Genomic DNA, 25,605 nt, shown 5'->3' on the forward strand with positions numbered 1-25,605 from the left:
AAGTAAGTTGATCCCGTACGTATGTGGAAGGTCGGACTAAAGAATTTGCAACTGCTTCATCACCCGTGTGGATTGCAGAGAAGCTCATCTACAAGGATTCAACCATTATGTGAGACTAAACTGAGAACTTCTGCTAATATTCTGGCCAGAGTCTAGAAAGGAATTTTGAAAGTCACAATAAATTGTAATTTTCTACAAAGAAACTGAACTGAGATTTAAGAGGGAGGGTTAGTGGTTTTCTGTTATACTTTACAAAGAGCACATTTTCAATGCTAATAAATCCTTTTCTTACTATAATGCTGTGTGCTTCTGTTTCCTATAGAGTATAAGATTCCAAATATTTTATGTAAGTGTGCATGCACTGAATTTGCTTATATTACTTGCACTAATGATATTGCATGTTTATTTTATGTTGCTTTGTTTCTGCGCCAGCCTCTCCATCTCTGAGAGCACCTTTAGTTGTGTAGACATGCTGCACATGCCTTTTCTAAAATCACACAGCTGAGAAGTGGAGTTATGTATGCGGCCTCTCCCATAGGTGGGGGTTTACAATATTACATCTAATGACATCCAGCTCTTTGGCACAGTGCAGACAAGCACTAGCAGTAAATCTGGACAGTCAGAGCATGTGAGTGAGGTTCATTCCTGTCATGGTGTGCGCAAAACTAACAGATTTGGAGACGCTACCCTGAGAGAGACTTGTAAATAAACCAAGTAGCCTAAGGGTGGACCGGATTAGAAACTGGGTGAGGGATAGGCAAAGGGTAATGGAATTCAGTCTGAAGAGAGTAGAGTAATCAGTGGAGTGCCTCAGGGATGAATCATTGGCAGTTAAGATTTGATGCAAGAGGTGCATTTGGGGGTGCAGAAATCCTAGAGTAGTTCACAGTGGAAGGATGAGAAAATGATGTCCACCAACCAGGAAAGAGACGACGGGTGACAGCGTCTGATGATGTCAAGGTAGGGGGCAGAGCCGGAGGATGCATAATCAGCAGAAAAAAAATAGGATGTTGATAATGTTGTACAGGCAAGATTTCACCTAAAATATTGTGTCCAATTCTAGAGGCTGTGCCTCTGACAGATAGGCTGGAGGCATTACAGAGGAAGGCAACCAAAATGGTGCGGGGTCTGCATCAAAAGTCATATGAAAACAAGACTTAAGAGCCTAAAGATGTACATCCTAGAGAGGAGAGACATTCAAATCTATCAATGGTATAAATCAGGCACAAGGAGCAAACCTTTTTCCAGGAGTCAAGGTATGTAGACGCCAGCGCAACATCAGAAAATGTTTTTTTTTGGGGGGGGGGGGGGGGGGTTACTGAAAAGGTGGTGATGCAAACAGCCTGCTAGCGGAGATGGTGGAAACAAAAGCACTAACAATTTAAACAAAACAAAAAAACATGGGATAAGTGCAGAGGATGTAGGATCCTTGGCAGTGAAGGGGGGGAGAAAGCCACAAGATGACTTGGGATCTGTAGCTTTGCACCGGGAGTGAAACTGAGCAGATCATGTGACCCCAACTGAACTCATCTACTGTTATATTCCATGAGAGTGGTAGAACAGGGTGGAGGGGAGGTGTTAGATGACCATACAACATCCCCTACTTCATCAATCTAGTACGGTTGAGACTCAATAAGGAAATCAAAAAGGAACTTGGATAAGGAGCGAAATCCCACAACCTGTCGAGCGTCTGACTGGCAGCTGGGGATAGATCCTTGCAAGGTGGATGGGAATCACCGAGCAGACTGGGTAGGCTAATTGGTGTTTTTATGCCATCATCTACGCTGCCGCTAAAGGGAGACCTAAGAGCTGAGAGGGAATGGAGCAAGAGAAGATGGGCCGTTCCCATCTCAGCTTTCAGAAAGAGAGGAGGATGGCAGGGGCGGAGGGGGCCTGCCGAAGAACACGGGATTCATCTTGTGAGCCTCGTCGTTGAAGAAGCCATGGTCTGGGCAAAAAATGAAGGGGGGGGGGAGGGGAGGAGCCTTGAACAGGACCCCCCCTCACCAATTCCCATTCCTGAGAGCAACATGGGAAGGGGGTTAGGGGAGCGAGCACTTACCATGATGGAGCTGATGCTTGCATCCCTGAGGCTATCGGGGTGGTTGCTCCGGAGCTGAATGCTTTCCTCCATCTGAAGGGCACAAAGAGAGAAAGGTTAGAGGGGAATATTTAGAGAGATCTGCTAGCCCCTCTTTCCCCAGACCCATCTCCTGCTCCACTGCTAACCAGCTGCTTCCCATGTCTGGCAGAGATCACCAATTCAAGGTTTGACTATTTGGTGGACTCGGGAAAGACAATGCTATGAAGGATCTCGTGCCTTTTACAGGACGTGTCTGACATAGATCGGGTGTTTTATTCCTTCAGATAGGGGTCTCTCACTTTCTCCCGTGAAGAAGGATAGCATTCCCTTCTTCCCAGTGAGCTCACCTGCGCCCTTATATCCGCACTGGCGGTATTGGAATTCAGTCGCTTCCTGGAACACTCTCTGGACAGAGTTGACAACTCCTCACTATAAGAAAGGAACAGGCAATTAAGAGATTACGCAAGAAAAATAAAATCACCAATCCTGGCTGATAGGCCGTCGAGTAACGGGCAGCGCTCCCCAGACAGCAGAGCAGGGCGGGGAAGGGAGCGCAGGGCACGCTTACACACACACACACACACCACATCACATCAGTATAAAAATGATAATTAGCACATGTACACACTCAGGATACACAAGGACACAGGCTAAGTGCACACGGATGGACAAACATGCATGCGCAGATCAGCACCCCCTTAGGCTGCTCACATTTTCTCTGAGAGCCTCTTCGTCTTCTTCTTGTGGTAGCGGTTTACCAGGATCATGGCTACCACCACGATAGTGAGCAGAAGGCCCGTCACCACGGCGACGGCAATGATGGAGACAGATACCAGGTTCAACTTCTGAGGCTCACTCTCTGTGGGGAGGAGGGATGGCGGAAGGAGGACACAAAGAGCGGAGTTACATGCCATGGTGCTCACAGTAATGCACAAACGCACATGCATTAGTGTTACAGTGTGGTGTACTGTATCTACAAGATTTCTTTCCCAATGCATACATTTACTGCATTACAATCCCCTTCCCCTCCACGCTATGATACTGCTCAGGGAGAATGAAATTGGAAGCTCAGGAGGTGTCCCTTACTAAACGAATGTCAGACAGGAACATAATCACTGCCTGATCAAGGAAGGTGGCCCTACTGGCCTGTATTTAGATACCAAGAGAGCTCGGCAGCTGGCTAGACTAAAGTCTGCAATCTCCTATCCACATGCTTCCTCAGCAGCAGCAACCTCACCCCATGCGCCTACACCTCTTCCCACCATCCCATTCAATTGCCCACTGAAAAGGGAGCTGCAGCTGCAACCTTGGTAAAGACAGGAGCCCCTCACAAGCCAGCACGTGCTCACAGTGGCCCTCCTTCTCCCACTGCCCCTAAAGGGAGGAGGCGGTACAGCCCTGGAACCAGAGCTTGTGAGCACTAGCTGGCTCCTGGTCAGGTCCGGTGCCCGTGCTCCCCCAGGCTGCAGCTGCTGGTTGGAGGAATCGAAAAACATTGGAGGTTTTTCTCCATTCTTAATCCTGTGAGAGAACGATCAAAACTGCCAACATTGGACTGAATCAAGGTCCAGCATCGAGCAGCGGGGACCTATAAGAAACAGGGTGCATATAAATGTCCATCGCCTGTCACACCCTTCCAGTTTCCAGCAGTCCCAGTCCAGAGGTGCACCGAACACAAGGGGCCACCCTTGTCGCATGTTAAGTAGCCTATGATTGATTGTCTTCCATAACACGCTATCCCACCCCTTTCTGAGCCTGGAAAAGCAGTGTGGGAAGAAGCCCTTCCTTTGGTGTATGTTAAACCTGCCTCCCCATCTGTGGCCTGTGTTACCAGATGGTGAATTATTCCCCACCTCTCAGGATGTTACATGCTCCACATCAGGGCTCCCTCTCAGTTGCCGCCTCCTGGCTGCAGAGGCCTTGGGGGGTTTGAGCCTCTTCCATATCCCCCTCTGCCACCCTTCTCTTCCTCACATCCTCCTGGTGCTGGCTGCTGTGTGTCCTAATGCAGAGCCATTACGTGTGATAACTGCAAGCTCCCATGAATTAACAGTGTTGGTATTTTCCACAGAAGCACTCCCACAAGTACGACAACAACGGGGTCCTTTCATGAGGGAGTCGGAGCACTGGGAGGGTTTATTATAGGGCGCATAGAAACAGCATTTATGTGGGGAGGACACAAAAACAGGGTCCCCCCTTACCATCACCCCCAGTCCAAGATACAACCATGGCATGAGATCCAATTTTGGACTCGGGAAGCAGCAAGCCTCATTTTAAATGGGATCAGCTTTCACAACGCTAAACTTGCATTTTATTTGCTTTCTGTCCTCCGAAAGGAATCCCAAAGAGCTTTGCAATACGCTGCTTTACAGAACCAGGGGCCACCTCTGGGGTGGGTGTCTGCACCTTCCGACACTGGCTCCATGTTTTATGGCGGTGTCCTAAGGGGTGCTAAGAGCACTACAGAGGAGTGCCGTGATGCCACCATAGAGGGGAAGCATGAATCATAGCACTCAGGACTGAGCGGGGGAGTCACACGGGGGGGTCTCTGCAGGAGAAAGCACAGGTGGGAGAGTGCAGGCTACAGGGTGCACAGGGGAGAGAGCTGCACATGCCAAAAGCCATGGCATCTACGTGGGGCGTGAGAGAGAGCACAGACCACAGTGCATGTAGGGTGTCTGCGTAAAGAGAGCAAAGGCTACTGGGGGGGGGGGGGGGGCAAGTGCAGGTGACAGAGCACTCAGGGTCTCTGGGGGCTGAGTCGCTGGTCTCTACCCCCCTGCCGATCATGCATCGTACCTGCAATGCTAAGGTGGACACTGCTCTGGCGGGAAGTAACGTCATTGGTTGCTCGGCAGACGTAGACCCCGGCGTCCTCCTGCGTCAGAGGCCCCAGGAAGGTCAGCGAGTCCCCTTCGGTCTTCATCTGGACAGGGAGGGAACCATTCACTCTGGTGGGGGGGGGGGGGACACAGGAGATGGCAGGTGAGGCACAGAATGAAATGGATAGAGATGGCAGAAGAGAAGCTTAAGTGTAGGACAGATCAGAACAGATAAGGAGGGGGCGCGAGAAAGTGAAGGCAGAATCATGGCGCAAACACCACAAGGGGCGCGAAGGTTCCCCTCCCCTGCACAGCTCCCGGCAGCGAAGCTGTACGATTTCTCCACCACCTCACCCCTTCTCTGCATTTTCTTATTAATACTCTCCCGCTGGCTCTGGCCCCTGCAGACCTGCATGCCGGGACTTGCCGTGCCAGGAGGAGCCAGGGCTTAGCCATGACATCAGCGGCTCGTGCGGCTGCAACCAAAGGCCTCGCGTTTTCCCACGCTTTCAGCGGCGGAGATGCAAGAGCCTGGATCTGTTCAGACCTGAATGCGCGAGGGATCCAGGCTCCGTCGCTGGTGCTACGGGGAGGTGATGGGGTGGACTGCAGGTGCACGCCACCGAGCTGTTAAACGCTCCCTCCATCCGAGAAATAAACGAGCCTCACTTTCCCTACTGTTGTGGGCGGGGCCCTCGCCGCTCTGCTCCTTAGACGCAGCAGGGCCCAGCGATCTCACCCCACCGTCCTGGCAGTCTGTGCCGGCTTAACCAGCAGGCAAACTAGGTGGCGGCTTCTGGAGGGGAGGGCGGCACCGAAGAGCAGCTGCAGTCACAGCAGAGCAAGAGTGCTGTTTGCAGGTTCTGAGTTATTCCCCCCCCCCCCCCTCCGGTCTCGTTAGTTCAAAATGTGCATCACTGTCACGGAGCGACGGAGGTGACACCAGAATGTGACCTTTTCTTTTTTTTGTATGGTGAGTGGTTAGGGGAAACCTCCTAGTTCAGCCCAGCCAGCCATTTCATGCCTTCAGCCAGCGCAGTGTGGATTTCTTTAAAATATGTATAAATACGTTTATGCATTTCTTGATTTTAGCTGCAGCCTATGTCCAAAAATGACCTAGCCCTGAGTCACGAATCCTGAAACATATTTATGCATGTACAGATGCACAATCGCACACATATAGTACAAATAAAACAAAGTGAACATTTATAAGTCTGATACCCAGTTATGTGTTTTTACAGGATCATTCTGGAGGGGTGGTAGAGGGGTGAGAATTCAAAATCTCAAAGGGGGGGGCCTACATAAGGGCCAGTAATTTACTGGGGGGGGGGGGGAGAAGGGTTGAAGGTTCGCCTAGGGCACCCAATACCATCGCCTTGGCCCTGGTGGCAGAGCCCAGCACTCGCCCCCTCCCCCGCTCCTCTCTCTGCTGTCCGTCTGCTTTGACCTGCCAGCCCATTCAGGAGTAGGGACTCAGCCTGGCCTTCAGCCCACCAAAATCAGAGGTTTTATCGCCCCTGGCTGCTCGGATTTAATACTTACCCGCAAATCTGGTGACAAATTCAAAACAAAAAAAAAATGCAAATAAATACCCAAACGGACCCCCCCCCCCCAAAAAAAAAAAAAACCCCACTCATTCAGAATTTCAAAAGGAATTCAGCTTAAGGGATTTTACTCCAGAGAGGCTTGAAAGGAATCTGAGGCAGATTTTCTGATCAGTTTTTTGTTTGTTTTTTTACTGATTTGGAGGGAGGCAGAGAGGGAATTTGTTTTAAACGGTCCGACAACGCGATTCAGAAGACTGTTTTTTGCATCTCTGCTGTGGCGGGGGAAGTTGACTTTGCTTCCCCGTCCTGGGTTTGGCGAGGCTCTCCCTAAACTCCCAGCAAGTCCCGGCCGGCCTGGGGGAAGGGGGCTGGAAGAGGATGGTGGGGATTATTCTTTAAATGAAAGCGATCCTTGCAGGGTTTAGCCGCTGAGCGTGGGTTTAAGGGCTCAGCCTGGATCAGACAGCCCCTTCTCGGCTTCCTTGGCAAGGGGAGGGCTATTCTTTAGACTAAGGGAGTTTCAGGAGCCTGAGGATCAGCATCACTTTGCCCAGCTTTGAAATAATGCCTTTTTTTTATTTTAATTTTATTACTGGCTCTGCAGTTTCTTCTTGCTCCTCCTCTCTCAGTCTACGGGACCATGACTCTTGACTGTAACTGCTACTTGGGGGTATTTCCCCCCTAATGTTATATCCCCTCACAGTGACAACCGGGACTATAAATTGAAGCTCCCTCTGGAACCTGACTGACGAGAACCCCAAATCTGGCCTAGAGGTTTCACCACTGAGCGATGGCAGAGACTCCCTCCCCCTACCCTAGGGGCTGTGAAGGTTGCCCTGGCAGCATCCCTGCTGACCAAGAGAGCAAGAACTGAACCCAGGTCCTCTAGGCCGTGCTTTAATGGATTGTCTTGCTGAGCTGGAAGAAGCCATTTTGTTCAACCATGATGTCACTGATGACATCATTATGCCTCACAGCTCAGTATTTGTCTGCTTGAATAGTAGCCTTTTACTTCCTTAATTTAGAGGTGCCTGCCATGCAACTTACAGTTTAAAGGAGACAAGAAAGAAATTTGTTTTGTTTTCTATCAAAGTGAGACATGACTTAGGTATTCGGTGACATCACCCCCTAAACAAAATGGCTGTCCCTGTAATAGGTAGCACTTAGTGACAACTAGCTAACATCTTGAAAACTGTAACAGAAAACAAACAAAAAAAAAAAAGTACTTTGCACACTTTATGATGCAGTTGCTTTCCACAACACATTTGATGACAGTCTGCGTGACTGCCAGCTGCCCCCTCGGATGCGGCTCCGAGCTTTCTCGCCTAGGTCTGACCGAGCTCGCCTATGAGCCAAGCGCCAGCCTTTACCTAGTCCAGCTGTACTTCGGAGCCGGGTTCCCCTCGCTGAGGCACTTCAGGGCAGCTCCTTCCCGGCCCTCGTACCAGCCGTCTTCATGGCCACGGATAGAGACATCAGAGAGATCTAGAGGAGCAAGCAAGGGGGTGGAACTTATTATTTGAAACCATGTTACTCACGAAGGGGCAGACGAGAAAGGACCAAGGCTAAAAGCAGAAAGACAGAAAAGCCAAGGGACCATCAAGAAAGGAGGAAAGGGGAGAGAGTGGCTCTTTAAAATTAACTTGCTAAGCAGCGCCCTCTCGTACTCTGAATCTGGCTTTTCAGAGTTAGGCCACGATTCCACCTACACAGTGCAAAGTACGCGACAGCCTGGTCTGTATCGGGTCACGCGTGGCACGGTTCTGGGCACGGCTGTCCACCTGCTAAGAAGCGCTTCAAGAGTCACAACGGTACCCGGGCCCCGGAAGACAAGAGCCCACCACTTACACCAGACTCGGAGGACGTGCTGGACCCTCTTCTCCTGGCTGAGCCCCGGGTGCGAGACGACGCAGGTCAGCGTCTTCTCGTTCATGTCGCGGCTGGGCTCCAGGTAGAACTCGCTGGTGACTGAGGCGGAGCGCGGGTGCGCCGAGGTCCGCGTGACGTTGCTCCCCCTCACCTCCGTCTCCCAGGTCAGCGTGGGGATGGGATTGCCCTCGGCGGTGCAGGAGGCGGCCATCGTCCTGCCCTGGCCTTCCAGGAGCGGGGAAACGGGATTCAGCGAGGGGAGAGGCGGGACTACAGAGAGGAGAAAGAAGGAAATCCGTACATAAGCTGCCTGGATAAGGAATGTTAAGGAGAAAATGCTGTCCTCAGATTGGTTTCTTGAAAGACGACAGTGCTCTTTAGGGCACCTGTCCAAACAAATCTCACAGGCCAACTTATCGTTTCTGGAACGTTGAAAACCCAATTAAAAAAAAAACAAAACACAATTTTCCTACATATATTTTTCAATTAAGCGTGTTCAATAGCAAACCTATCCTGCTGGAATTAATGGCCTTGGTTTGATCCTCAGCTCTACCATGCTTTCTTCACACCCTATCCTAGTCGCCAATTAAATAGCAAGTGCTCCCTCTAATTAACCCAGAAAGCCATGCGCCAATTATCCAGGATTTGTTCCCTCCATGGGCCTCATCTGCCGTCCTATGCTAGATGTTCACAATCTCAGCTCACCCAGGACGGTCAGTTTGAGGCTGTCTTCAAAGTTCCCGGCGGGGAAGGTGTTGACGCGGCACTTATAAGCGCCTTCGTCGGCCTGCACGGCGTTCTTCAGCACGATGGACCCGTCCTCCGGGTCCAGAGGCGCCGTCTCCTTCACCCGGCCCTCGTACTGGGGGACGACGTACAAGCCGTAGTCCGCGTTGAGGGTGGCGATGTCCACGGTCTGCCCGCTGCCGCCCCGCCTGGACCACACCATCTGCGTCACCTTTTCCCCGCTCTCGGCGCGGTAGCGACAGGACAGCACCACGTCCACGCCCAGCACCGCCGACACCTCCCGCTGCATCTCCACGACGCCTGCCACGCAGCCTGGAAAATAAAGAGAGGGGAAAAAACATAATGCAAGTTAGAGACCTTGAACCCGGTTCAGCCCATAGGCGATGGGAGTTGGGTGCATTCGGCTCATAGGGCCAAGCAGTTCCGCGTGCTGGCCAAGCTTTCTAGGGAGAACCAGATCTAGTTATTAAGGGATCCATTCACTAAAATTATTATTTTTTATTTTTTTTTGCCTTTGGAGAGAAAATCCTAAACAGCAGCTGTTATCATAGCAGAAGATATTTGGCCAAAAAAAAGGAACTACAATCTGAAAAAGATATTTGGAGCTCACAGGAATGAGAAAACACTATTGGATGTTCTATTAAAACCCTCCCACGTCAACCACAGACCTTCCCACAAACACGTAGACAGCAGGGCAGGATCGAGGTGCAGTGGCAGACCTGGGTGCACGGGGGCTCTCGGCATCCCTGGGAACTCTCAGGGAATCTGCATCAGTTTCAGGGTCTCAGGGGAAACACTAGAAACCTTAGGGCCTGGTTCTATACAGCTCAGTCACTCCCCTTCCTCAGGCAGCCTGGAGCAGACACAGCAAGCAGCATGTGGGGAGAAACTGGAGAGAGGCTGCAACACACACAACTCAGTCTGCTGCTGTGATTCCAGGTCTTGGGACTCCCTCAGCTAAGGGTAGAGTGAGGATGCTGAAGTCATGGAGCTGTGACTTATAGGGGGAGGGGGCAAAGAGAGTGCCAGGGTGAGGAAGAGATGAAGGGGGAGTATGCAGGGTCATCTCGGGAGGGGGACAGGTGATGGGTGGGAGAAAATAAAGTGTGGATTAGTAGGGTGAGGGGGCAGTGGAAGAGAGAAGGCTGATACATATTATTCCATTCCTCCCCCCTCTTATCAACAGCAATCTCAGGGGGCCCACAACTCAAAAGTTCCCAGGCTCTCCGTAGTGGATGAGAAGGGGGGTGTTGCGAGGCCGAAGTTGCATTTGCAGAGCTGAGGGTAAGTGAGGGGGGGGGGTCCTCACTCCAGAAATAACAGGGAGTGCTGAAGGGCAGGCGCGAGGAGCCAGGACTGTGGTACCCCAGCACAGCTGCGTGCCACCTCAATCCCTACCAAAACTGGAAGGCTTGGGAACTCTCCGGATTTGACCCAGAGACTGTAATTCCAAAAAAACTTGCTGGGTCTCAGAGGAAGCACCGGAAAACTCTGGGCGCCAGCCTGGTAAGCCTGCGCTGAAGCGGCCTGAGTGGGCCTGACGGGAGTAAAAGGAAAGAGAGAGCTGTCGTCCTGTCGGGGCCACACGGCCGGCCACAGAAGTGACGTAAAAGGATGAGGCTGTTACCATTAGCGGATTTGGGGTGGGAAGAGGGAGAGAAATCAGTGAGCATGAGGGCATGTGTGAGAGGAAGAGGGGGGAGAAGTGAGAGCGAGTGAGCATGGGCACCTGTCTCCCACATACTTACTGACGGGCCGATACAGTACAGTGCGCTCCAACAGAGCGCACTGTTAACCCTCTATTGGACGCGCTAGCGTTACCCCTTAATTCAGTAAGGGGCCGAAAAAGCGTGTCCAACCCCCCGAACCAAATAGCGCCCGCAACATGCAAATGCATGTTGATGGCCCTATTAGGTATTCCCGCGCGATTCAGAAAACAAAATGTGCAGCCAAGCCGCACATTTTGCTTTCAGAAATTAGCGCCTACCCAAAGGTAGGCGCTAATTTCTTCGGGCACCGGGAAAGTGCACAGAAAAGCAGTAAAAACTGCTTTTCTGTGCACCCTCTGACTTAATATCATGGCGATATTAAGTCAGAGGTCCCGAAAGTTTCCAAAAAAAAAAAAAAGTTTGAAGTCGGCCCGCGGCTGTCGGGTCGAAAACCGGACGCTCAATTTTGCCGGCGTCTGGTTTCCGAACCCATGGCTGTCAGTGGGCTCGAGAACCGACGCCGACAAAATTGAGCGTCGGCTGTCAAACCCGCTGACAGCCGCCGCTCCGGGCTAAAAGGAGGCGCTAGGGACGCGCTGGTGTCCCTAGCGCCTCCTTTTGCCTGTTTCTACCGCCGGGCCTCATTTGAATAGTAAATCGCGCGCCGGGAGAGCGGCGTTCGCCCGCTCTCCCGCAGACTTTACTGAATCGGCCCGTTAGTGAGCGTGTAAGTGGGCACATGTGTGAGTGAACGACCATGTGAGATTCTTAGAGTGTGCATAAGGGAGTGGAGAAAGTTTATGAGTATACACCTCCCCTATCCCCGCCCCCACAATTCAGCGCATTGAAAAGAACACAAAACGTGAAAAGCTGCAGGTCTCTCTGGTAAAAATCCTGCAACCAGGAGTCAGTCAAGTGTCAGCTGAGCTTGCCTCCTTTCCACCACTGGAGCCCTCCCATCTCTGTCAAAACCCAGGCGTCCGGGCCCCAGGTCCAAATCGAGGCTGCACTGGGTGGCCACAGCAGGCGGAGGAGGCAGGGCGTGTTTCACTGGGCGTGCTAGGAGTTTAAACAGCCTCTGGGCCAGCGCTGCACGCTGACAGACGAGAGCAGACAACACCGAGAGGAGAGGCCGAGGCCTTTGGCTGAAAGCACAGGGCGCAGTGCGAGCTGGTGACAGAGGAGAGAGTGCGTGGTGCCTCACCCATGCTAGGGCTGGGCAGGCTAGGAGGGCAAGCTTTGGTGAGGACAAGGGTGGTATGGGCAAGTGAAGGCTGGTGAAATACAAGACATTGGCAGCAGTAAAATAAACAAATAAAGCAAGCCTGGGCCCTCTCCTTGTTGCCCAGGTCACCTGCAGCTGTGTTCCTCCTCTCCGGGCAGAATCCTAGGTGAGGAGAAATGACCTAGTGGGTTACAGCAATAAGCCATGGACCAGGGCTATCGGGGCTCGAATTCCACCTCCCCTGCTGACGCTCCTTCAGACCTGCGAGAAGTCCCTTTATCTACTGTTGGGACCGGTACCCACTTAGATCGTAAGCTCTTTGGGGAAGGGACTTCTTGCGTCTGAAGTCTAAAAATGTCATAACACAACCTGAGCAGGATGAGGAAAGGCAGGCAGGCTAAGAATCCAATTTTCAAGCTGCCCACGTTGCTGTCCGGCCTGCGGGTATGTTTTGCCCACCAGTTTCCAAGAGAAAAAAAAAAAGTACACAGGTACTTTAATTTAAAAAAAAAAAAAAAAATTTGCCCTACGATACTTTTCCTGTGCATTCTTTTCTCCCCCATCCGGGAGCACCTCCACTACGTTGCGGGTTTATGCAGGCAAAACGCTTTGTACAGCAGAAATTCCTTTGAAATCTCATCTCGTCAAATAAGCTCAGCAATCCTACATCCTTCTCCCATCAGGGATGTGCCAAACACTGTCTCTCCACTCAGGCCTTCCCCCAGTCCAGCTCTCCTCAGGGGCGCACCATAGTCTCCACTCACTCCCTCCCCCTCTCTATCCAGCTGTCACCAGGGCCGGTGCTTCCATTAGGCAAACGAGGCAGTCACCTGGAGCGCCAAAGTCTTGCGGGCGGCAACATCCCACCAGCCTGGGACCCAGGAGGGTGCTTTGCCACAGTCAAAATCACCAAAGAAAGGGGCACTTTGGAGCCACTGCCTCCGGCAGGAGGGAACACTGTGCTTGAGATACTGCCAGTAAGTGAGCTGGGGGGGAGGGTACATGATCCAAGGCTTGCCTAGGGCACCAAAAACCACTTACTTGCCCTGGCCCCACCATACATTCCATGCACTCCTGTCCCCCAAGCCATCTCTCAGAGCCCCAGCAGACACTGCCTCTCTGTTCATTTCTTTCCTTCCCAATGTAGCTCTTCTTCAGCAGACACCAAGCAAAGATCCTCTTCTAATACCTCCCCATCCTGATTTCCTCAGGCACCTTTCACGTGTATTATCCAGTATGCGGCCCAGGGGCGGATCAGCCTATCGGGGGATCGGGCATCCCCCGGCGGGCCGGTCGCGCTAGTCACGTGGTCTGCCGAGCACGGCCGTGACAGAGCCGCGCTCGGCAGACTACGTGGTATCTCCTGGGCCGGTCTTCATCGGGAATCTGCCGCCGAGTATGCCCACCCCCTTTGATTCCAAGATCGGGGTGAATCTTATGTGGAGTTGCTTTTAAATGCCACACTCTGGCCACCCGCTCACTGCCTGCGCCCGGAAGCTAAGCATGCTACTTCAGCAGAATTCCAAGCACCAGGAGCCTGAGGCTGGATTTGAACTCTGATCTCTCAACATCACAGCACAGATCACAAAGTGCCAGTCTGTCAAGCCTTGATTTTAAAGGGAGCTCCTGGCTTTTGGTGAAGAATGAGGTTGGTTGCCATGAGGTAAGCAGGGATGGACGAGGTGGTTCTAACTAAAAATTTCAAGCCCCCTTTGAGCTTAGAATGGGAAGACAGAAGTCCAGTTCAAGCTTTGCAGTCAGTGATCCAATGAAGCGGGGATTGGATAGGAACCTGCTTTACTCTAAATCGCCAAAACCTGAGCCACAGACTTCCATTTTTTTGACCCCGCTCCTCAAACTGGGATGACAGTCAGGAGAGGGGGAGGTGGGTCATTTTAAGTCCAACCTTGGCGGGATGCAGGGCCTCAGAATGTGGTGTGAGGGCCCAGGGTAGCCTCCCCTCCAAAGATGGCCCTGTTGGCAGTGTTGCAGGTCAGGCGGCACCTCACCAGTCCATCAGCTACTCTGCGCCAGCCTGGGTGTCGACAAACCCCAATCAATTAGGAAATCTTGCTTTTAGCCCAAATCAGGTTACAGGCAACCAAGAGAGCCAGAGGGAAGAAAGAGGTGGGAGTTAAGACTGTGGGAGCCTGAATCGGACTCACCCTTCCGCACCTGGATCCAACGACGCCCAGAAGAGGTGGTGAAGACAAGGACGGAAATGGAACTCAAAAGGGCTTGGGATAAGCACAGTGGGGAGGCCCTAGGGACTTTGGAAATGCAGATAAGGGGCAACCTTCACGGATCAACAGTTGCTACCGATAACTTAAAAGCCTCGATGCATTTCTTACTGCAAAAGGTAATTCTGGTGAACGGCGAATGTTTTTACGATCAATCCCCAAGGGCGTTTTTACCCAATGAATGCATGATATTTCAGGTTTTGAATAAATAACAAAAACAAAAAAAAAAAACCACCCTCCCGCTGTTACAAAGGCAGCTTCGCTCTGGAACAACACGATCTCACTGAGAAGCAAAAGTTCCTGAGACATGTCAGTAAGTAAGCCCGCCTGTTCCACCCTCTTAATTACTGGACACAAAGCATCTAAGCTGTATTATCACAACAAAGTACTATAAGATCCCAATGCCAGAGGTTTATAAACACTCCTTCTCCTGAGAGAGAAAGCACACACCTCTTTATAGGATGTGGAGGAACTGACAATTCCCATGGTTCTGTAGTTACCAGAGGCCCTCCCAGTTCCAAATAGCAGCACCAAGATACTTAGGAGGCCAATATCGCAAGGCATTCAGCCAGCTAACGCGCCGACCTTTCACTATCGCTGGCACTTATCTGGCTAACATTTAGCGGGATAACTCATTATCCGACTAAAAGTTAACTAACATTCTAAAATCTAAAAAAATAAATAAACCTAAATGATTTAGGGGTGTTGCAGGAACGTTCCAGGTTGGGCATGAGTTAGCCTGGAAACTTGTCCAGCTAACTCCCAATATTAGGAGTCAGCCAAATAAGGTATTTGGCTTAACTGTAGCTGGCCCCAAGAGCAAGTCAACTTAACCAGATCTATTCATAAGAAGAAAAAAAAAAAAGAGCCCAGTTAAGTGGTGCCTTCTGATTATTTTTAAACAGTATTTTCAGTTTCCCAAGATGACGACAGATATTTTACCTTCCTATAAATAATGTTGGTAACTTCACCCCTCTTTAATATCTGCTTTGCCTATTGTCCTCCCCAGCCTATTGTCATTATTTTTTGTTTGTCTCCAATTGACTTTTTATCGAAACGCTAATATTAATGTGTGTTCCATCGTGGTGCTAGGTGATTTCAACCTACACATATGGATGAGTCACCCTTCTCACCCTGTGAACTCTCTGAATACAATGCCTGCCCTGGGATGGGATCAACTGATTCACCAGCCCTACTCATAAATATGGGCATACCCTTGACTTGATGTTTTGCAATACTTCCCTTTGTTCATTATGAACCCTCTAAAATATCTGTCACCTGGTCAGATCACTACTTGCTGTCTGGAAACATTTCTTTGGTAACATCTAAAATGGGTGACAATAATGCTTCTTATACTATTATGAAGCAGGGTCAGGTTGACCCCCAGCACAATTAAAGGAGGAGGTCTTAGTCCCATGAGTTTCAGCCATTAATTCCTCCACGTCGCAACAGGTAGTTTGACGACTGGCATTCTCTCCTGGCACCTGACAAACCTGCTGATGTTCGTGGTAGGCGCTCACTGCATGGTTTACTAGTGGGCCAAGAGTGGCCAAAAGGCAACTGGCATAGAACAGAAAGCAGATGGAGCCATATACCAAATGCACAAAAAATTCTGAAAATTAAAAAAAAAAAAAAGTATGATCATCATAATAAAAGTAAATGGCGCTAAGGGTCTTTACTTTTCTCGATGGATCTCAGCTTCCATGGGAAAATACCCACAAGTTATTCAGAACTGTAAAATTCCTTTACGAATTCCATCTTTTAACACAATGAAGCAAATTAAGTTAATTGTGCTTAGAGATGATTTCATGATTGTTTTAAAGATTACTTAAGTTAATTGTAATGAAAGCTTATTTTACTATAGTACTTTTTTGCATGATAGGGTTCATTATTGATCCAGTTATGTATGTTTTCTTGTTAGCCGCCTAGGGCTTATGCATAGACAGCACATAAGCAAACTATAAACCACGGATTCTAATCCACGTCGAGCATTTGCAGACCTTTTCACATTGGGCTGTGACTATTATACGCCCTTAGTCTTCGATCTACACCTCTGAAAGTTTTGGATGGGACTTTGAGGGATTCTTTTGCCATTGCTTCAGCTCTTACAGTTAATCAGCAACATGATTAACTGAACGTTTGCTCAACAGCATTGTTGAAGGCTATTAGAGGTAACATTAATCCTTGTATTACTAACATCATTAGTTTGTCATTGACTGAAGGTACTGTACTGGATTCATTATTAAAAAAAAAAAAAAAAAGTTAGCGCCTACTTTGAATCCCACAGTAATGGCCAACCTTTGTCCCATTTCTTTTCTGTCATGTTAATCAAAAAGTTTAAAATCCGCTGTATTGCAGCCATTGACAGAGTTTGAGGATTTTTCCCCATTTTCAACCCCCAGCAATTTGGTTTGAGAAAATGCTTTGGTACTGAAATTCTGCTTCTATCAAGGATTGATACAATCCAACATGGTTTTGACAACGGGATCAAGCACATCATGGTACATTTGGATACCATCTGCAGCCTTCCAGAAGGTTAATTGCCGGATTATGATTTCAGGTATTGCCGAACTGAGCGAGGATGGACGGGACTGTTCGTCTAATCAGCGGTAGCAAGTAAGAATTGCATCTAACACATCGGGGGGGGGGGGGGCTTCCTTCAGCTGTCCGTGCTGTATTCATGCAGAATGAGTACTAGAGCGATGCCTGCAGTGGACTCTGAAGATGTCCCTGCTGTATTCAATCTTCACATGTTTCGGTGTAGCAACATGCCCTAGTGTACTTAGCAGTTTTCACTGATACGTATCTAACTAGAAGTAGTTTTCAAAAAACCTTAAAACACCTCAGGAATGAAATCAAAAGGAGGAGGAAAGGAAAAAAAAAAAAAGGAAAACATTCATGATTTTGTATTTGCTTCAACTGCTGATTGGATTATCTAAAACTATAGGAGGCCAATATTAAAAACAAACCCTAAAACGGCTAATTTACCTAGTGAAAGTTATTTATTCAAATGATTTTTATCCTGCCTGTAGCAGGGTCACAGTAAAAACATAAACACATTAAAATTGCCATAAAAATAAATGAACATGGGAGAGAAGCACAAGTAACCAAACATCGCACATTTTATGTTGTTATTTACCAAAATTATTTTATCCTGGATATTCAGGCAGGGTAAACATCCTGCTGAATATCCCTGAATAAAGTTATCCTGCTGGGTTTTAGCTGGATTAACTTTAAGCCTAACTGGCTATCTTTGAACGCTGGTTAGGTGTAACAAGTTATCTGGCCTTAAGGGACCGGATAGCTTTATACTTAACCAGCTGTGTTCGGAGGAACAGAGCCGAAGAAGATGGTGATAACTGTGAAAATAAAAAGATGGCATGTGGGCCCAGCAGCCTGATTCCCCGACCCCTACCCAGTGTCACAAAAACGTGAGCCTCCCTGCAACTCCCTCAAGTATACTCGATCCATTTGGCGCCCTAACCCCCTCCGTCACTTAACCAAAGTCATAACTGATGCCCCCCTCCTGTCCCTCTCTCCAACTCACCCGGTACTTTTCATAAACCCCTTTCCAGTACTGAAAATCCCTTTCTGGACACAAACGCTGAAAGCAGACGGCAGTGCTGGCAGTCACTGGGATCGTGGGATGAGCACACCGCAATCCTAGTGCCGGAAAGGGATTTTGAGGATGGGTGGGAGGGAGGGAGAGGAGAGGGGAAACCATGGTTGCCTTGGCCAGATTGGTGCTGTTAGAATTATTGTTTCCCCCTTCCTGTTTTAATCTCAATATTGTTTTTGTAAATCAGAGGAATTGGGGGATAAGCATAGATGAAACACCCTGTCTATTGGATTGTGAAAGCATCCGGTGCAAGTGACTCTGTTGAGCACAGTCTTGCACAGAACCTGGGTAGTTTCTTGTTGTTGGGGGGATGAGAAGAGGTCTTTTTGTGGGCTCCCCCATATTTTGATGTGACCGTAGAACAGTGTTATAATCTCCTAATTGTGAGGCAGTAGTTGTCTGCTTAATTGATCCGCTAGCAAGTTTTCTTCTCCTGACATTTATTGAAGTTGCGAGATCCCATACCTTGGCAGCTGTCTTGCAGAGTGAGTAAGATCCCGTCCCTCCTTGTTTCACATAAAACATGGTAACTTGATCGCCTGTTTGGATCTGAACCATGGCGTTTGCTATGTAGGGCTGGAATGCTCTCAAGGCATTGTATGCTGCTAAGAGCTCTAGGTGGTTTATCTGCTGAGTTGATTGTTCTACTGACCACTGTCCCTGGGTAGTTTTGCCTTTGTAGTGGGCACCCCAGCCACAGAGTGATGCATGTATGGTAATTATATTCTGTATTTGTGGAGGATACATCGCATGTCCACAAGTTAGGTTTACAATGGTGGACAAATTATGGAAAGATTCTATTAGGTGATTTGTAATTGGACGTGGAGATAGTTTGCACACTTTGCTGCCAGTGACTGCGGAGATGCCATTGCGTTCTTCTCAATTTGCGGCATGCAGTTGGCACCATATATATATATATATATATCATGGAAGCCATATGGCCAATTATCTTTGGTAACTTCTTCACCATGGTTACCTTTTTCTTGAAGAGTGGGCGAATTATGTCCACTATAGCGTTTGCACTTCCTTCTGGAAGGAAAATCATCATGTTTCTGGTATTTAAAAGAGCAACAACAAATTCCAATAAGTGAGTCAGTTTGATTTCAGATCTTTCATAGTTTATTACAAACTCTAACCTCTGTAGAAGACTCATTACTATTTTGGTGTTGTGCATTCATGCTGATTTTGTTGATGCAGAGATCAGCCAATCGTCCAGGTATGGGATGAGGAGGACGTTCTATCTGCATAGTGAAGCCGCTACTACATCTAAAACTTTTGTGAACACTCTTGGTGCTGAGGGTAGGCCGAAAGTTAACACTTGATACTGGTGGTGTAAGTTTCCCAGTGAAGAACAGATATTTCCAATGTTTCTGTCCTATTGGGATGTAAGTGTATGCATCTTAAATCTATGGCAGCTATCCAGTCATTCCTTTGGGGAAAAGGTAGGACCTTGCAAAACTGGAAGATTGGGCAGCCAAATGGCAGAATGTTAGGAATTATTAGGAAGGGAATGGAGAATAAAAAGGAAAAAAAAATGTCATAATGCCTCTGTATTGCGCCATGGTGAGATTATACTGTGTACAATTCTGGTTGCCACATCTCAAAAAAAAAAAAAAAAAAAAAGAGATATAGTTGCGATGGAGAAGATACAGAGAAGGGTGACCAAAATGATAATGGGGATTGAACAGCTCCCCTTGAGGAAAGACTAAAGAGGTTAGAGATGTTCAGCTTGCTGAAGAGATGGCGGAGGGGGGATATGATAGAGGTGTTTAAAATCATGAGAGGTCTAGAACAGGTAAATGTGAATCGCTTATTTACTCTTTCGAATAACAGAAGGGCTAGGGGGCACTCCATGAAGTTAGCAAGTAGCACATTTAAAAATAAAATCGGAGAAAATTCTTTACTCAAGGCACAATTAAGCTCTGGAATTTGTTGCCAGAGGATGTGGTTAGTGCAGTTAGTGTAGCTGGGTTCAAAAAAGGTTTGGATAAGTTCTTGGAGGAGAAGTCCATTAATGGCTATTAATCAAGTTGACTTAGAAAATAGCCACTGCTATTAATTGCATCAGTAGCATAGGATCTTCTTAGTGTTTGGGTAATTGCCAGATACTTATAGCCTGGATTGGCCACTGTTGGAAACAGGATGCTAGGCTTGATGGACCCTTGGTCTGACCCAGTATGGCAATTTCTTATGTAATGGTTGTTTGGTATTTTCCTGAAAATTTAGGTAATAACCATTTTGGATTATTCTCAATACCCAGCTGTTTGATGTTATGGTGCTCCAATACTGTAAGAAGTTCTATAATTGTCCTCCTGTTGGAATGATGTGAGTCATTTTGGGAGATGTGTCAAAAACTTGACTGGGATAGTTACTGTGATGATCCTGCCTGTTTGTTATTATTCTGATTGGACTGGTGGGGGTCTTTGATTCCTTTACATCTGACATGTGTGTACTTAATATATTGGATTTGGCTGTCTCCGTAGGTAGTTAGAATGCTGGTATCATCCTCTATAACTACTCGAATAGATCAGTCGTTTATAGGAATAGCTATTTCCTCATCGTCCTTGATTGGGTTCTGTTGATGTTGAAGACAAAAAGACTGCAGTGCTGTGATCTGCTTCTTCAGAAGCTCCACAGCTACCTTGACCTTTTCCCCAAAAGGATTTGTGCCTTTACAAGGCTAATCCACCAATTTTTTCTGGTTATCTTTATAAACATTAGAGGCCTGGAGCCAGGCTAACCTCCTGGCCACTATGGCTACGACAGATGTTCTACTTGCAACATCAAAACCATCATGTTTGATGGACTCACTTGATTCTTTGAGAAAGAGCGTATTTTTTTTTATCTTAAGGGATGTAAGTCAAAAAATCATGTACGATGTTAATGGAATTGTACAAATATTGTACTATTTGTACTTCCTGTGCTTGAATCTTTTCCTGTAGGGAAGCCACAGTGAAGACTTTTTTCCCCCATGTTATCCTGCTATTAATCAAGTTGCGTGTGGTGTGGGTGATGTCGCAGAATGAAGCTTAGACTTTTTGGACTGTTTTAAGGTAGATTCTACAGTCAGGGATTCGTGTGGTAGCTGGGCTTTTGTATGCCCACGATGTGGCTTAATGGCATATTTTATTGATACATTTTTTGGAGTTGGTGTGAGAGAGTGTTCCTCAAACAAACAATCTATTGTCTTGGACATCCAGGAACACATCCAACATTGGTACAGTCTTGTGGGGGTTTTTTTGAGGTTGTATGAATTGGAGAACACCAGATTCTGTTGGTGTTGCCTTTTCTTCCTCAATCACAAAACTATTTGTGCTATTTTCTTTATAAATGATGTGTTATCGTCCATAGGTTTAACACTTCTGGTAGTATCTGGCGATGGTGCCAATGGCAAATCTGGAGCCACATCAGCTTCTAAGACAGAGCTTCTCCTCATCTCCTCAAATGATATCAATATCCACCAACCAACACCACTCAACCCCCACATCACATGTAAGCAGGTTAGAGATCTTGGGGTGATTCTAGACAATCGTCTAAACCTAAGGAAAATGGTCAATTCAACAACGAAAGATTGCTTTTACAGATTACAGGTCTTAAAACGACTTAAACCTCTCTTATTCTTCCACGACTTCAGGACAGTCCTCCAAGCGCTACTGTTCGCCAAAATAGACTACTGCAGCGCCCTTCTACTAGGACTCCCCAAATCCACTACCAAACCTCTTCAGATGATTCAAAATGCGGCAGCAAGATTGTTGACCAGCACCAGCCGCTACGAACACATATCACCAATTCTCAGGAACCTACACTGGTTACCAGTAAATTACAGAATTCTATACAAATCAATCACCTTAATCCATAAAACCATCCATCATCAACTTCAACTTGACCTAGAAATACCTTTCAAACTTTACTCCTCTAACAGACCAACTAGAGACATTTACAAAGGCACTCTTAATGTTCCACCCACTAAAGCTACACGCCTCGCTACGACCAAAGACAGAGCCTTTTCGACAGCAGGCCCTTCCATCTGGAATAGTATCCCATCAAACCTCAGACTGGAGCCATGCCTATTAACTTTCAGGAAAAATCTTAAAACCTGGCTCTTTCTCCAAGCCTTCCCTGAACCACCAGACAATCACTAGCTGGCCTTCTTTCTTACCCAGTCTGTCACTCCGTTTCTCAAAGAAAAAAATAAATGGACTCTTAGACTTCAGATTAAAGCACCGTTCTTAAGTTTGTAACTTCTACACTCTACGGTAAAATTACTTTACTGGCCTTTTCTTCTTTCCAGCTTGTTGCAAGCTTCCAAATTCTCGCCCCCTGTTGATTGTAACTTTGACTTATTCCTGCTTTGGTTATCTTTCGTTTACATGAATTTGTTACTCTAGTTTTTTTCCCTTTGTTAAACTGTAAACCGATCCGATATGGTAATCTACTATGAAGGTCGGTATATAAAATTGTTAAATAAATAAATAATAATAAATATTGGGCATTCAAGCGAGTCTGCAGTTGAACTGGATGTGTCTGAAGTAAAGGTGTGAATCTTGTTGGTGGTGCGTTTCAGATGTTTGTTTTGATATCATCTTTTTCCATGGTAGCTGGTTTGGGTCTTTTAAATATCCTTTAATGAAATCTAACCACAACTTCTTTACAAAGGAATGGTAGAATTATGTTCCCATCCAAGTCCTACTCAATATCTACCGATTTCTTCAATGTTTTGGAATGTGTCTCTTTGTCTGGGTAATCAGAATCCGAGAGTGTGATCATGTGACAAGACTTTCTTTTTGCCTTGGTAAGGAATTCAGATTCCCCTGAGCTTGCAGTAGGGGAATGCTTAGAATTATCACTAGTTGGGCTTAACTGAGGCGCCAATAGGTCCCCAGTTATATTCTGATGCTAGTGGGCAACCTATTCTGCGCCAGTGATGTTGGCACCGATGCGCTTGGAGCGGATGACTTCGTGAGAGGTGATGTCGCTCTTTGCGCCAATACTGAACTTGAAGATCACAGGTTTTGGCGCATAGGTGGGTTCACGTCGCATCGATTCTGCTGAACTTTGCGCCGATGTTTGCTTTAGTAAAACCTGCACCGAAATTGGCATCAAGGTTCACTTAGCATTATTGGCTGACGTTTTTACATGGCGCGAGTCTTCATGACAGGGTTTTTTTTATTGGAATCTCTAATTGGGGATTCTACTTGTTCTTTTTACGCTTTATCAGCAAATGGCCAATACTCTCCTCCCTTAAAAGTAGAAGTATGAGATAAGGAGTGAGTGAGCGGTTTTTTCTTCGGCTGGTCATGTTTTTTCAATTTTTTTTTCTTTTTTTGAGCATCACTGGCATGAGCGATCTTGTATTTAATTTTTAGTTTCCTGTAAACCTGGGCCCCAGCTGATGTGCCAGCACAGGACTTAACAGTTTTTCGAATCACTGTCCAGTCCCAAATGGTGGAGGCATAGCTGGTGGGCGTCTCTGCTAGGCATTTTTCTTCTACAACGATCGCATAATTTAAAAGACCTTGCATCTTTTTTCGTGGACATCCTGTGAGAGAGTTGGAGCTGCACTCTGTGTTCACGGAAGCAGACAAAGTAAAACTGACGATGTGAGGAGAGTGGACTGTTGGCGGGAAACACCCGCACATGCTCAGTTACATTTTCAGGACTGTTTTGAGCCATATATGGCGAGCATGCCCAAATTCATCGCTGGGAGCCAACGTCAACCATTTGTGCGGCTGTATCACGTGCTTGTCCAACGGAGAAAGTGCAGTCTTTGTTTTCAGTCACAAAAGGCTTCCGGGAAGGCTTGCTGGTGCACAAAATAAACTCAAAGCTCAGCAACAAATCAATGCGTGCGTATTTTGTAGAGAAATACGTTGAGGGTGGGGCACCACTGATGAGTTTTGCCCGGGGCACCATTTGCCTTCGAGATGGCCCTGCACCAGAGCATTCCTTTCCTTACCGTTTAAAGTGGACATTGCCCAGGGCGTGCTCAGGTCAGAAGAATAATCTACGCATGCAGAATTCAGTTCCCAACTATAGGGGGCAGAGATTTGCCCCAGGTGCTTTGTCCACGGGATCATCCGTACCCACGTACTTTATTTGCTAAGTTTCAAAGAAAAAAAAAAATCACCTAGATGTGTTTCAAAATTCGGCTACAAGATGTACAAAAGCTAACACAATTCTAAAGCCCCCTCCCCCCAAATGCTAAAACTTAAAGCAGAGGTTTTGGAAGCCTCCCTCAGTGCTATCCACCCAAAAAAGCTTTGCTCAAATCATTTGTTTCTGAAGTGGCAAGAAAATACCAGACCCCTTGGAACCTGAACGTCGTTACTCAACGCACCCTGGCTCCCAAGCAAGGTTTCCTTTCTGTCACGAGAGGAGCACAACCGACCCCCTCTGGAGACACCTTCCCAGCACCAATCCCCGATTTCCGAAAAGGTCCGAATGATTGCCTCCCCGACCCGATTCTATTCTGCAGTAACTGACACCTGTTGAGTAACACGGAGGGTTCCCATCTGGCTCCCCCCCTCCCTCCATATACACGCATACATAGGGTGTGCTCTGTTTATCAGCTGTACGCTGCCTCATCAACCATGGCAAGTGCAAAAGATTAAAAAAAAAAAAAGTTTCCGGAGATGACAAGTCCGTCGACAGGAAAAACCAGACCGGCTGCATGCCAGCCGCAGGACTGGTATCTCAAAAGGCCTTGCTGCGGCATGTAACGTGGGCCCTTCCCTTCCCCGCTCCTCCCCACCCCTGCCACCGGCCCAGCTCACCCTTCTTGCCCCCCCACCCCCACCCCCCATTGCTAGAATACATCTCAGCCCTTGGAAGGAAGCAAGGGTACCAAGCAAAGTCCCATTTACCCCCACCGCCCCCCCCCCCCCCCCCCCCAGATATCTGACCGGGCAATGCTTTCCTTCCCCGAGAAGATAAATAGTCCGGGCTCTCCTATGGTTTAGGTGATCTGCACGTACCCAGCTCTGACAAACCAATAGCAGCCTCCTAATAAAAACGCCGAACAAAAGCGTTACTACCGCCGTGTAAGAGCGACTCACGTGTGCACCCACTAGCGGTCCCGGCAGCCCAAGCCTGCTCCCCGGTGGCAGTCTTATACAGTAAGAGACAGGCTGGCAGCACTAGCACCTGCTAACTTAGAGAAGAGGGGTGGGTTGCATGTTAGCCATCAGGAAGGCTGCCAGCTGGCCCCCAAAGCCTCACCCTCTTCCTCCCTCAGACAGGCTTATCTCTAGTGCCGGGGTTTATACTCACTGTGGCTACAGACACATGTGGTTCTCTCTCCCCAAGAAAGAAAAAAAAAAGCAGGAACTCTGAGCATACGGCAGGACAGAACCCGGGCCGGGTCCTGAGTTGCCGACAGACACACAGACACACACCTTTCCCATCAGTGAACCTCCACACCCTGTGACTTCCCTCTCTCTCTCTGCCAATGGCACCTTGAGCCACCGGTACAAAAGGAGAACACTGCTTCAGCTTCCGCATCCAGTTTCAGGAACGGGGAATTAGAAGAGGCCACATTCATGCATTCACTTTTACGGTGGCGGTACAAGACCTGACTTGAGAGGTCTGGGCACGGCTGCCTTCTCCAAAAAAAAAGGACTTCTGGATCGAAGCACGCAAGGGCCTTGCAGTTGGGCATTTCTTTCTGCAGGACTGCAAGTCCCAAGGTACCCTGTGCAAACACAGTGAAATAGAGAGGCTGTCCCATGGGGTAATCAGAAGTCCC

General features: G+C 48.0%; 1 protein-coding gene across 1 annotated transcript in view; it reads right to left on the reverse strand.

Annotated features, from left to right (window-relative positions):
• Positions 1–25,605, reverse strand: part of NECTIN4 (nectin cell adhesion molecule 4) — a 71,945-nt gene that overhangs the window by 13,395 nt on the left and 32,945 nt on the right. Inside the window, exons 2-8 of the mRNA XM_029581130.1 lie at positions 9,027–9,380; positions 8,301–8,591; positions 7,823–7,937; positions 4,883–5,034; positions 2,795–2,942; positions 2,431–2,512; positions 2,063–2,134 (exon numbers count right to left, since the gene is read on the reverse strand). Coding sequence (XP_029436990.1) covers positions 2,063–2,134; positions 2,431–2,512; positions 2,795–2,942; positions 4,883–5,034; positions 7,823–7,937; positions 8,301–8,591; positions 9,027–9,380 — 1,214 coding nt within the window. The remainder of the gene's footprint in view (positions 1–2,062; positions 2,135–2,430; positions 2,513–2,794; positions 2,943–4,882; positions 5,035–7,822; positions 7,938–8,300; positions 8,592–9,026; positions 9,381–25,605) is intronic.

This window comes from Rhinatrema bivittatum, chromosome 16 (assembly GCF_901001135.1).
Source record: "Rhinatrema bivittatum chromosome 16, aRhiBiv1.1, whole genome shotgun sequence".
Classification (NCBI taxonomy): Eukaryota; Metazoa; Chordata; class Amphibia; order Gymnophiona; family Rhinatrematidae; genus Rhinatrema; species Rhinatrema bivittatum.